Raw genomic sequence first — 14,404 nt, 5'->3', positions numbered from 1 at the left:
TTATAGCAATTACTTATTGTGGGTATATATGTTTTGGGGTAAATAGAGAAGTTATATAATCAGGCAGCTACAGCTTGTTCAGAACGCTGCTGCTAGAGTTCTAACAAAGACCAAAAAATGTGAGCACATTACACCAATTCTTAAATCCTTACATTGGCTCCCTGTACATCAGAGAATTGATTTCAAAATCCTCCTGCTCACATATAAATCACTACATGGTCTAGGGCCCAAGTATATTACTGATATGCTCCCACTATATAAGCCCTCTAGATCACTAAGATCTTCTGAGACCAATCTGTTAGCGGTTCCAAGAGTAAACTCAAATCAAGGGAGAGCATCATTCAGTCACTATGCAACAAATAGCTGGAATAAACTTCCTGAAGATGTCAGACTTTCCCCAACTCTGACTACTTTTAAAACTAGACTGAAGACTTTTATGTTCACCTTAGCTTTCAGCTAAATCTTTTAATCTTTTAACTTTTAACGTCTGCACTGCTTTTATTTTTATTGTCTGCATTTTAATTTTGCTTTTATTTTCTTTCATTTCACTTTGCTGTCTGTGAAGCACTTTGAGTCTGCCTTGTGTATGAAAAGCGCTATACAATTAAAGTTGCCTTGCCTTGCCTATAATTATAATTATAATAGTATTTAACTGTAATTAAATTAATTAATTAATTATCTACAGCTCATTGAGTTTAAATATACTATTAGCGAACCTGGTTTATATATAGATATAAATTATATAAATCACTACAGTAATCATTTATGTAAAAAATAAAAAGTAATTAATAATGGGATGTAACTTTGTTAATGAACTATTAATTAACATACACTACCGTTCAAAAGTTTGGGGTCACATTGAAATGTCCTTATTTTTGAAGGAAAAGCACTGTACTTTTCAATGAAGATAACTTTAAACTAGTCTTAACTTCTAAGAAATACACTCTATACATTGCTAATGTGGTAAATGACTATTCTAGCTGCAAATGTCTGGTTTTTGGTGCAATATCTACATAGGTGTACAGAGGCCCATTTCCAGCAACTATCACTCCAGTGTTCTAATGGTACAATGTGTTTGCTCATTGGCTCAGAAGGCTAATTGATGATTAGAAAACCCTTGTGCAATCATGTTCACACATCTGAAAACAGTTTAGCTCGTTACAGAAGCTACAAAACTGACCTTCCTTTGAGCAGATTGAGTTTCTGGAGCATCACATTTGTGGGGTCAATTAAACACTCAAAATGGCCAGAAAAAGAGAACTTTCATCTGAAACTCGACAGTCTATTCTTGTTCTTAGAAATGAAGGCTATTCCACAAAATTGTTTGGGTGACCCCAAACTTTTGAACGGTAGTGTAACTTAAAAATTATTATAATACATCAAAACTAAAAAATACACCTAAAAGGTACACTGTTGGAAACAGTTTACATCACAGCACATGGAAACCAGAAAAAATAAACATAGGTTAAATAAGGAATTTTTTCACCTTTGCAAAGATAATAATGCTTAATTTCCACTGTATGATCCTGACTGAAAGCTTTCAACAATATGTTTAGGATAGGATCGACTTTATACATCCCACAACGAGGAAATATTGTGGTTGCAGTGCAGACCCAGCAAGTCCACAAAAAAGTAAAAGACATGAAAACAAGAGGGAAACGTCAAAGAACACAAAGGAAATAAAAGACATTAAAAGAGCACAGAGCTGATGCAACCAGCTGCCACTTCAGCGGCGCCATTTCTACACACAGCTCACAGTAAAACAACAAAAAAACTAACATTTTGCAATAAATACATATTGCAGTTTGCAGTTTGTATTGCATTAATCTGGGAGCTTGATGTAATACTATTTTGGTTACTTTAATTAGCTATATAAACAGCAAATTGGCAATTATTTTTCAACAAAATCATGAAACTTTCATTAAAAGAAGATTATTTCATTTAACAGATTTAATAGACCAGGGCTATTCAACTACGTAATGAAGAGGACCGCAGTTTCAGGGGCCAGATATCAAAATGTGGATGTTTCTCTGCATGTTAAAGTTAAAAGTACCAATGATTGTCACACACACACTGGGTGTGGTGAAATGTGTCCTCTGCATTTGACCCATCCCCTTGTTCACCCCCTGGGAGGTGAGGGGAGCAGTGAGCAGCAGCAGTGGCTGCGCCCGGGAATCATTTTTTGGTGATTTAACCCCCAATTCCAACCCCTTGATGCTGAGTGCCAAGCATATTGTGTGCGTTTACTTTTTTACAAAGTAAACACATCAGCGTTAACTCTACACTGTCAATAAATTCATTCATCTGCCCTCGCTACTATTTTTTGGTTTTTTCGATCTCAATTCTGTACACAGCTGCAGGAATTTAAATTTTCCTGAGGGAACTCTCCCTAAGGAATCAATTAAGTACTATCTATCTATCTATCTACTCGTTTCCAGCGTGTGCAGCGAGACCGATAGTTAACAGCATGAAGAAACAGTTTTGTTGTAGATTGATGTTCCTTCTTTTGAATTTTTTTTCTTCCTCAGTTTTATTTCTTTATACGTCTTCCTTTATTTAGGTTTGTAAGAAGGAAAATATAAACATGACAAAAGTACAACATCCACTGTGTATTTTTCCATAAATAATGTCCATTGTGTATGTTACATAATTAAAAACGGAAGGTTTAGTGTTAATACACACAGCAAACATTGCACACATGTGGTTTAACACAATTAAACCTAAGGTGTAGCTTTATCGTCCTCTGCTGGTCAAATTCAATGTTACACGTATTTAACCAGTTTTGATCGCCAGAGTTAAAACAGCTGAAAAATACACGACCACGAATACAAAAGACATAACAAAGTCGGCAATTTCAATACATTCATACTTTGTTGTCCAGTCGCTGTTGAAAGTGTGATTTTCGCGATTTATTTTGATTTTTTTCAGGGTCGATAGTGCCATCTTCTTCTACTCCCCCACTGCCGCTTTATTGTGACACATATCCTTCATCGTTGCCCCCTGTCGGGTGGCAGGAGTACTGCATACATGAGCAACCCTGTTTTGAATGGTTTCATCAAGCCTATTCGGGTGCTGTTAGGCGGGCCGAATTAAAAGCTTTGGTGAACTGGATGTGGCCTGGTGGCCGCCAGTTGAATAGAAATGCTTTACATTGTTAAATTTTTTAACTATCAGTAGTGCAAATCACCGTTCAAACTACGCCTGAATGCAGTAGAAGACAACCTGCTGCTAGACATGACAGCAATGCAATTACATCAACTAGCTGACAACACACACACACACACACACACACACACACACACACACACACACACACACACACACACACACACACACACACACACACACACACACACACACACACACACACACACACACACACATTCTTGTATTGGTTACCTTCTCAAGACCTCTGAAAAATGCTTGCCTCTTTAGGACCACCCTTTCTAGATATATAAAGATTTGTATCCACAACATTAATAATATATATATATATATATATATATATATATATATATACTATGCAAATATAAAAAAGGTAAGCTTTTATTTATTTATTTATTTTTTGTTTGTAATTGTTTTTTAATATTCATTACTTACTTCAAGTTATTACAGTATGTCTCTATATACATATTTATTTATTTTTTTTAAAATTAATTTTGGCCAAAGGGGGCGCATTTCAATTTCTTACACACACTTGTTATTACATATGTTGGCCAGAGGGGGAGCACTGTTAGAATAATGATGTATAACTTATCACACAACTCTTATGCTTAAAGGCCGTTGCTATAGTTATTATCAATTGTGCTGAAGTTGTACTTTAATCATGTATTGTGTCTACTGGGGACCTCCCGAATAAATAGAAGAGCACGTGGGACTGTACCTTCGAGCGTAGGAGGAAACTGTAACTGAGTGTACAGCCCAATACGTCTCTCCTCATGAGTAAAATTCAACTCTGCCTCTGCTTGATTCCTTCTTCTTGTCTTGTGTAATAGATAGTTCGGTGTTTGAACCTGACAGCACTTAAAATCTTAACACACACTTGTTATTTCATATGTTGACCAGAGGGGGAGCCCTTTTAAAACCGACACACAGTCAATTTAAAAAATCCCTCCTTTTTCAGTGGTACTTTTAACTTTAACTTTTGGGACCACCCCAATTTTGATAGATTTCACCACCAGGGGTGCAAATGAGACATTCTCTACTAGATGCAATGGTTTTCCGTATTGGGACCCTGATTTCGGTCTTAACTTGTTCTAATACGTAAGGTACTTTACCATGAATTGATTAACGTGGACCCCGACTTAAACAAGTTGAAAAACGTATTCGGGTGTTACCATTTAGTGGTCAATTGTACGGAATATGTACTGTACTGTACAATCTATTAATAAAAGTTTCAATCAATCAAAAAAACTTTTCCTTGTCGGTGTCTCAAGAAGGGTACCAATACAAGAACACACACACACACACTCCTGTTAGTCTTTCCATTATCTAAATTTGATTTACGCTTCGGGGGCTTGCACTGATTGTTTTCTATTTGCTGAAAGTGACTGCACAAAGAAGCTTTGCCTGAAAAATCCTGCGCAGACCACTAAATCAAACCCAGCAATTCATTTTGAAGGTGCAGTAAGAGGGGGAGGGAGCCAGCAATTAATTACAAAACTACAAGAAAAAAAAAAAAGTCTACACAATCATCTTGCTGCCATGTTGTTCATTCCCCTTCCTCGTCTTCTTTATCATCCCCTGCCTCAGGCACCCAGAGTCCAGAGTCGCCACACCTGGTCAGGTGATACTTGCCCTCCGAGCAAGACATGCACACACCTGGTGAGTAATGTCATGACACAATGTGACCTCACCATCATCATCATCATCGACATGTTGACTCACATCGGGTTTCAGTTTGCTGATGGCCTCGTGGAGCATCCCAATGTTCTTCTTATCGAAGCTTCTCTGCAAGTCCTACCGGAGGAACAATGTAGTGTGTGTGTGTTTACAGTAGTCTGCACCACAAGATCAATATGATGTGTGCAAACAGAGAAACCGGAAACTCCATGAAGAGGCTCTCGGGCAGGGGAAACCGCTCACTTTTAGCTGCAGTCCTACTTAGTGCCACAATTGGTTGATTGATTGAAACTTTTATTAGTAGATTGCACAGTTCAGTACATATTCCGTACAATTGACCACTAAATGGTAACACCCCAATAAGTTTTTCAACTTGTTTAAGTCGGGGTCCACGTAAATCAGTGGTTCTTAACCTTGTTGGAGGTACCGAACCCCACCAGTTTCATATGCGCATTCACCGAACACTTCTTTAGTGAAAAATAAAATGGTTTTTTTTTTTCAAATTCAAGACAAAGTTATATGTTTTTGGTAACACTTTAGTATGGGGAACATATTCTAAGCGGGGGGGTGTATATTGTAGCGTCCCGGAAGAGTTAGTGCTGCAAGGGGTTCTGGGTATTTGTTCTGTTGTGTTTATGTTGTGTTACGGTGCGGACGTTCTCCCGAAATGTGTTTGTCGTTCTTGTTTGGTGTGGGTTCACAGTGTGGCGCATATTTGTAACAGTGTTAAAGTTGTTTATACGGCTACCCTCAGTCTGACCTGTATGGCTGTTGACCAAGTGTGAGTTGCATTCACTTGTGTGCGTGAAAGCCGTAGATATTATGTGATTGGGCCTATAAGGTTTATTGGCGCTCTGTACTTCTCCCTATGTCCGTGTACCACTCCGTACAGCGGCGTTTTAAAAAGTCATACATTTTTACTTTTTGAAACCGATACCGATAATTTCCGATATTACATTTTAAAGCATTTATCGGCCGATAATATCGGCAATCCGATATTATTGGACATCTCTACTTGCTATATATTTTAGCAAATAGCATATTTGTACTGACTATCCACACTACCGTTCAAAAGTTTGGGGTCACATTGAAATGTCCTTATTTTTGAAGGAAAAGCACTGTACTTTTCAATGAAGATAACTTTAAACTAGTCTTAACTTTAAACAAATACACTCTATACATTGCTAATGTGGTAAATGACTATTCTAGCTGCAAATGTCTGGTTTTTGGTGCAATATCTACATAGGTGTATAGCGGCCCATTTCCAGCAACTATCACTCCAGTGTTCTAATGGTACAACGAGTTTGCTCATTGGCTCAGAAGGCTAATTGATGATTAGAAAACCCTTGCGCAATCATGTTCACACATCTGAAAACAGTTTAGCTCGTTACAGAAGCTACAAAACTGACCTTCTTTGAGCAGATTGAGTTTCTGGAGCATCACATTTGTGGGGTCAATTAAACGCTCAAAATGGCCAGAAAAAGAGAACTTTCATCTGAAACTCGACAATCTATTCTTGTTCTTAGAAATGAAGGCTATTCCACAAAATTGTTTGGGTGACCCCAAACTTTTGAACGGTAGTGTATGTACAGCATTTATATCATATACTTGTGTTATTTGGTGGGATATGTGCATTGTGTTACCTTTGGTAGTGATTTGTAGACCTCAGCAGGGTCTCGACCACCCGGTCCCAGTCTTTTCTGCTTCTCCTCCTCCTCCAGCTCCTTCATGGCCTCCTCCATACACATCGGTGCGCAGCATCGGTGCGCAGCATCGGTGCGCAGCATCGGTGCGCAGCATCGGTGCGCAGCATCGGTGCGCAGCTGCGGACACGCTCCTTCAGCATCTCCAGCTCACGCTCAAACGCCTCCTGGTTGGACTTGTTAGCGCTCTGGCGACGCAAATCAAACGCCCAAGGATATCTGCCTCGACGCAGAGACGGCCAGGTTTGACTTACTGACCTTCATCCTTGAGAAGAACTGCCTGAAGCAGCCTCGTGGGTCCTCTTGAAGCACATTGCCTAAATCCATAATGGACTGCATGACGATGGCCTGGTGGGCCGCCTGCTCCATTAGTGCGTGTTTCTGAACAGGCAGGGACAGGATTGTTGTTTTTCTCATGCTACCTTCTGAAAATGAGCAGACACACTGTACCTCATCAATGTCATGTTCAATACAGGTGACCACAAGACGGTTTGCTGTCTCCTCACACACCAGATGTGGATTCTCTGACAGATACTTCTGGCTGTCGTGCCAACGCCGCATCATCCCTGGTGTGAAACATGCTTCAGTGGTATGAATACTTTCAGACGAGCATCGACTATTTTATTGGTGGATGTTTTGTATTATACAGTAGGACAGTGGTTCTTAACCTTGTTGGAGGTACCGAACCCCACCAGTTTCATACGCACATTCACCGAACCCTTCTTTAGTGAAAAATAAAATGTTTTTGTTTTTTCAAATTCAAGAAAAAGTCACATGTTTTTTTACTGGTGCACAAAATGAACCGCGCATGAACATCACCTTGTTCAAAGAACAAAACCAACACAGTGCATGAACTCACAACAAATTACACACCTTACACACATTACCATGAATTGATTAACGTGGACCCCGACTTAAACAAGTTGAAAAACTTATTGGGGTGTTACCATTTAGTGGTCAATTGTACGGAATATGTACTGTACTGCAGTGGTCCCCAACCACCGGCCCGTGGATCGATTGGCACCGGGCTGCACAAGAAATACAAAAAATAAAAAAATAATAATTTTTATATATATTTTTTAAATTAAATCAACATAAATAAATAAAAAAGATACACTCAATTAGTGCACCAACCCAAAAAACCTCCCTCCCCCATTTACACTCATTCGCACAAAAGGGTTGTTTCTTTCTGTTATTAATATTTCTGGTTCCTACATTATATATCAATATAGATCAATACAGTCTGCAGGGATATAGTCCGTAAGCACACATGATTGTATTTCTTTATGACAAAAAAAAATACCATAACCCCCGTGGGACAAATTTTCAAGCGTTGACCGGTCCGCAGCTACAAAAAGGTTGGGGACCACTGCTGTACTGTGTAAACTGTACTGTTTCATATCACGTATTCTCTTCCTTTGCAATCTGCTAGTAAAAGTTTCAATCGATGAATCAAACAACCTGCAAATCAGATGGAAAATTAGAGGGAATATTGTTTGGGGGTGCCCATAATACGCCGATAGGGAGAAGTTTTTATTTACACGATAAGTCGGATGTGTCTTTACCTCCGTGGCGGAGGCTCCACCGAACCCCTGAGGCCGACTCACCGAACGAACCCCTAGGGTTCGATCGAACCCAGGTTAAGAACCACTGCAGTAGGAAGAGGATTCGTCACGGTTTACCTGACACAAGAACATGAAATGTGACAAATTGGGGGGTGCACTATCCACGTCAGCCGCCGGATGGCAGTAGAGTGTTGAATAGCTTAAAATTTGTTTTGTGGCAATTCCAACTGTGACTACAACGTCAGTTGCTATATAGAGTAGTGCTTTCCATCATTTTCAGCAGACAGTAATGACTAACCCTCGATCCACCCAGTAATGGGGCCATATGAATCCCTTAAAAAATACAAATACTAACGGGAAGCTTGAGTCTATCCCAGTTGATGTAGGACAAGAGGCAGGATACACTGGCCTGAAGTAATCCCCAAGCAATTACTGGCAGAAGTAGGCAAGCACCTACCCATGTATTTGTTTTCTACCATGTATTATGTTCTGGGTTGCAGACAAACTGGAACCTATCCCAGCTGGTCAGTCGCAGGGCACTTACAAACAACCATACGTCTTCTACCCTTTATTTTATTCAGGTTCACAGGTGAGCTGGAGCCTATCCCAGGTAAATTCTGATTGATCGCCGGTAGGGCATACACTACCGTTCAAATGTTTGGGGTCACATTGAAATGTCCTTATTTTTGAAGGAAAAGCACTGTACTTTTCAATGAAGATAACTTTAAACTAGTCTTAACTTTAAAGAAATACACTCTATACATTGCTAATGTGGTAAATGACTATTCTAGCTGCAAATGTCTGGTTTTTGGTGCAATATCTACATAGGTGTAGAGAGGCCCATTTCCAGCAACTATCACTCCAGTGTTCTAATGGTACAATGTGTTTGCTCATTGGCTCAGAAGGCTAATTGATGATTAGAAAACCCTTGTGCAATCATATTCACACATCTGAAAACAGTTTAGCTCATTACAGAAGCTACAAAACTGACCTTCCTTTGAGCAGATTGAGTTTCTGGAGCATCACATTTGTGGGGTCAATTAAACGCTCAAAATGGCCAGAAAAAGAGAACTTTCATCTGAAACTCGACAGTCTATTCTTGTTCTTAGAAATGAAGGCTATTCCACAAAATTGTTTGGGTGACCCCAAACTTTTGAACGGTAGTGTATATAAAGTACATAAAAAGCTGACTCCATGGTTAATTGCCACTCAATCACAGGGCAAATATCGAAACAAATAGCTATTCATTCATTTTCTATACTGCTTATCCTGTTCAGGGTCATAGGTCAATCAATCATCCATCCATCCATCCATTTTCTTCCGCTTATTCCCTTTGGGGTCGCGGGGGGCGCTGGAGCCTATCTCAGCTACAATCGGGCGGAAGGCGGGGTACACCCTGGACAAGTCGCCACCTCATCGCAGGGTCAATCAATCAATCAATGTTTATTTATATAGCCCTAAATCACAAGTGTCTCAAAGGGCTGCACAAGCCACGACATCCGTGGTACAGAGCCCACATAAGGGCAAGGAAAAACTCACAACCCCAATGGGACGTCGATGTGAATGACTATGAGAAACCTTGCAGAGGACCGCATATGTGGGTGACCCCCCCTCTAGGGGAGACCGGATGCAATGGACGTTGAGTGGGTCTGACATAATATTGTGAAAGTCCAGTCCATAGTGGATCTAACATAATAGTGAGAGTCCAGTCCATAGTGAGGCCAGCAGGAGACCATCTCGAGCGGAGATGGGTCAGCAGCGCAGAGATGTCCCCAACCGATGCACAGGCGAGCGGTCCACCCCGGGTCCCGACTCTGGACAGCCAGCACTTCATCCATGGCCACCGGACCTGTGCCCCCTCCCCCCTCCAGAAGGGAGAGGGGGGCAGAGGAGAAAAGAAAAGAAACGGCAGATTAACTGGTCCAAAAAGGGGGTCTATTTAAAGGCTAGAGTATACAAATGAGTTTTAAGGTGAGCTGGAGCTTATCCCAGCTGACTGTGGGCGAGAGGCGGGTTATAGACCCAGGGCTGCTTGTTATTGAGGCAAACAGCCATCCATTTTCTACCGCTTATCTTGTTCATGGACGAGCTGGAGCCTACCTCAGCTGACATTGGAGTGAACAAAGTGGATGCTGATAGTTTTATACCAAAGTGTTTGATTTCCTTAGCGTACTTCTCCACAAAAGTCTTACGCGTCGCCACTTTTTCCTCCTGCTTTTCCTCCTTGGTCTTCACGTTGACAATACTCTAAAGCAGTGGTTCTTAACCTGGGTTCGGTGAGTCGGCCTCAGGGGTTCGGTAGAGCCTCCGCCGCGGACGTCAAGACACACCCGACTCATCGTGTAAATAAAAACTTCTTCCTATCATCGTATTATGGATATGGCAACAGCAGAAGTCACACCGGTTTTCAGGTGTGTGAGTTGTTGTGAGTTCATGTACTGTGTTGGTTTTGTTCTTTGAACAAGGTGATGTTCATGCATGGTTCATTTTGTGCATCAGTAAAAAAACATATAACTTTGTCTTGAATTTGAAAAAAAATACATTTTATTTTTCACTGAAGAAAGGTTCGGTGAATGCGCATATGAAACTGGTGGGGTTTGGTACCTCCAACAAGGTTAAGAACCACTGCTCTAAAGTCATACATCTTTATTAGAATATGAAGTATGCATTGATGAATATTGTCACCTTTTCACCTTGCTGAAGCCCTTTTTGCTGATGGAGTCTACATCCCAGGGAAGCCTCTTCTCGCGACGAGGGTGCTCCTCCATCATCTTCTCCAACGTCTTTTTTCTCCTTTTTCAGTTTGCTCACCTCAGCTCGAAGCTTGTGTCAGCTGGGCCTCCTCTTCCTCCTCCCCGCTCCTGCTTTCATCTTGCAGCGCTTGGAATCGTCCCCGGGTTTCCTCCAGGAGCCTGCTGCATTCTGTGAGGTTCATCTCCAGGTCTTTTCTTCTCTGCTGGAACTCTGCCATTTTCCCCAGGCGGGTCTGTCGGGGTGAGTCCCACCACCAATGCATGAAAGACAGAATGAACGACTTGGACACAACACAAAGTATTTTGCTGTGGACTTAGAACACTGTTATTGAGTTTTGGCATTGGAGATGGGTTAGGGCAGGGGTCGGCAACCCAAAATGTTGAAAGAGCCATATTGGACCAAAAATACAAAAAAAAAATCTGTCTGGAGCCGCAAAAAATTAAAAGCCTTATATAAGTGTGATAATGAAGGCAACACATGATGTAAGTGTCTATATTAGCTATATTAGCCTACTATCAAAAGCTGACGCAAATATTCGTTGACAGAAATGTTGTATTTTAATTTTCATCCCACACATTTTTGCAACATTGGAAATCATTAGTAAAATGAAGTCTTCTCATAGGATGAGATAACTTCTGGAAATTACTGGTTCAGAACGGCCAAAAGTAAAGATGTGTGTCCAAGTTTAAGGAAATGTCAGGCTGTCTTCTAATGGATTTATGACAACACTTGCAAGCTGGGTAACGTTTGCTGTGGTCTGGAACAACATGGCGCACAAACGACAATGAGAAATGCAGCCAATATTACATACAGATAATGTGTCATTAAGACATGTGAATATAAATTAAATACACAGAGGACATAAGTAAAGGAAATTAAAAATGTACCTACAAACGAGGCATAATGATGCAATATGTACATACAGCTAGCCTAAATAGCATGTTAGCATCGATTAGCTTGCAGTCATGCACTGACCATATGTCATACTTGCCAACCTTGAGACCTACGATTCCAGGGGGGTGGCGTGGTTAAGAGGGGAGGAGTATATTTACAGCTTGAATTCACTAACTCGAGTATTTCATATATATATCATATACATATATATATATATACAACTATATATATGTATGAAATACTTGACTTTCAGTGAATTCTGGCTATATATATTTATTTTATTATACATATAAATAAAATAAATACTTGAATTTCAGTGTTCCGGGGGCTATCCAGTAGATGGCAGTATTGTCCTGTTTAAGAGTGTCACAACATTGCTGTTTACGGCAGACGAACTGCTTTACGGTAGACGAAAACGTGACTGCTGTTGTTGTGTGTTGTTACCGCGCTGGGAGGACGTTAATGAAACTGCCTAACAATAAACCCACATAAGAAACCAAGAACTCGCCCTCGATCATTCTACAGTTATAACGTGATTGGGCAGGCACGCTGTTTATATCGTGGGAAAGCGGACGTGAAAACAGACTGTCGCCGCTGTCCCCACTCAGGTCCGCATTGAGCTGGAGGGGGCGTGGCCTCCAGCTCCGGCTGAATTCCGGGAGTTTATTTCGGGAGAGGCGCTGAATTCCGGGAGTCTCCCGGTAAAACCGGGAGGGTTGGCAAGTATGCCATATATGCCTGATAAGCACTCCAGCATATCAATAAAATCAACATAGCTCACCTTTGTGCATTCACACACAGCATAAAATGTTTGGTGGACAAAATGAGACAAAGAAGGAGTGGCATAAAACACGTCTTTCTGTGGCAGTGTCACAGAAAGTTGTACATGTAAACAAACTACGTTGAGTTCAAGGATCGCTGAAATTAGTAGGACAAAACGGTACTTGCCAAATACTCTCATCAGTGAAGCATGTATAATATAAACAGTGGGATTGCTAACAATTAGGAAGGTTTGTGTCATGTTTGTTCTCCTACAGAAAATATATTAAAACAACAACAACAACAAAATTCATCTTTTTCCATTTTCACACATCTCTGAAAGAGGTCCAGGGAGCCACTAGGGCGGCGCTTAAGAGCCGCATGCGGCTCTAGAGCCGTGGGTTGCTGACCCCTGGTTAGGGTTACGATGTATTGACACTGAGTCCATTCAAAAATAGTTTATTTACATATATTGGAAATTTTGAGATACTGCTGTACTGTGATGATTTTCCAGTCATTTTCAAAGACATTAAGATTGATAAACTGTGATGCATCAACCAAATTAAAGTGACTGATTGCCTCTTGCTCAAAGTTACATTTTTCAAACCAATAGAATACAACAAGAACACCACTGGCTATTTTGCTCTATGCCAGGGGTGTCCAAAGTTTTTCCACTGAGGGCCGCACACTGCAACATGAAAGCATGCGGGGGCCATTTTGATATATTTCATTTTCAAAACCAATACAATGTACAGTTTGTATATTGTAACCCTTAGACCTTTCCTCAATTTTTGGTTCATGTTAAAGATCGCAAGGACCCAAAAGGGTCTCAGTCAATAAAGTGTTAAAAATAAGTTACATTTTAATATATATTTGTTTTACTTTCAACGCTTTAAATATATTAAATCTATCCGTTGACAAAAAGTTGGAATTATTTTACGTTTTATGCCCTTTTTGTCAAAGAAAACTATTTTTATTTAATCACAAAAAATGCAATATTTTACCCAAAAAATGTTCATAGTGGAATATTTGATGTGAATTAATTTGAGCCTTAAATAAAAACAATTATTCATAACAATATTGCTTTTGGTTCATTACTATTTTTTGCGCAATGACAGTAAATCATCAGACTAATAGGTCTCAGGGATCCAAAATAGTTAAAATAAGTCACATATCAATATATATTATTTTTACATTTATTGCTTAAAGCTGTACATCAATTTCAGATCAAACCATTGATTATAAGTTTTTATATTTATTTTTTGAGGAATTACATATATTTTAGAAACAAACTAAATACACGGCAGCTTTGTGTTGTAAGTGCAACATGTTCCCATTTTTTAAATGTTTTCTTTTGTAATATATTTTAGAAATGTGTCGCGGGCCGTTACAAAATTAGCTGCGGGCCGTAAATGGCCCCCGGTCTGCCCTTTGCACACCCATACTCTACGTTTGCTGCAATGGTTGCCAACCCTAATTCACACCAAGTACCAACACATCATAAATATTTTGCTTTACAAATACCACTGTTTGTGCTATCTTTGCTTGCCATCGTCACGTTTTAGCTTCAAAATATATAATTTAAATTACATTTTAGAGAATATTTATAAGATTTTTTCGTTTTGTATAAATGTTTTATATTGTTTCTGAACAGTGTTTGCTCTGTACCGAGGATGTCGTTGTGGCTTGTACAGCCCTTTGAGACACTTGTGATTTAGGGCTATATAAATAAACATTGATTGTTTCTAAAAATAATTGTATCTATGTGATGTTGTTTTAGCTGATAATGATGAGTACCACAAGATGGCGCCACAGTTTATCACTTTGACAACAACATTATCACATGAAGTCAAAGCACTTTATGGTGGTGTTGATGTCATCCATTCA

General features: G+C 39.9%; 1 protein-coding gene and 1 long non-coding RNA gene across 3 annotated transcripts in view; one reads left to right on the top strand and one right to left on the bottom strand.

The window, feature by feature from the left end:
* The window catches only part of LOC133639370 (uncharacterized), a 66,339-nt gene that overhangs the window by 21,041 nt on the left and 30,894 nt on the right, over nucleotides 1-14,404 (top strand). For both annotated transcript variants that reach the window (XR_009823780.1, XR_009823779.1), the window contains 3 exons: nucleotides 4,753-4,824; nucleotides 6,564-7,134; nucleotides 10,913-11,104. This is a non-coding gene — a long non-coding RNA (uncharacterized LOC133639370). The remainder of the gene's footprint in view (nucleotides 1-4,752; nucleotides 4,825-6,563; nucleotides 7,135-10,912; nucleotides 11,105-14,404) is intronic.
* On the bottom strand, nucleotides 4,376-11,493 carry LOC133639369 (hsp90 co-chaperone Cdc37-like). The gene is given in 9 exon segments (XM_062032633.1): nucleotides 4,376-4,802; nucleotides 4,889-4,959; nucleotides 6,486-6,586; nucleotides 6,652-6,712; nucleotides 6,804-6,926; nucleotides 6,996-7,111; nucleotides 10,258-10,357; nucleotides 10,804-10,890; nucleotides 10,893-11,493. Coding segments are annotated over 9 exon segments (984 nt in total). The 5' UTR covers nucleotides 11,127-11,493; the 3' UTR covers nucleotides 4,376-4,711.

Source organism: Entelurus aequoreus, linkage group LG22 (genome assembly GCF_033978785.1).
Source record: "Entelurus aequoreus isolate RoL-2023_Sb linkage group LG22, RoL_Eaeq_v1.1, whole genome shotgun sequence".
Classification (NCBI taxonomy): domain Eukaryota; kingdom Metazoa; phylum Chordata; class Actinopteri; order Syngnathiformes; family Syngnathidae; genus Entelurus; species Entelurus aequoreus.
The sequence above is the reverse complement of the archived record's forward strand: the minus strand, read 5'-3'. Positions and strand labels throughout refer to the sequence as shown.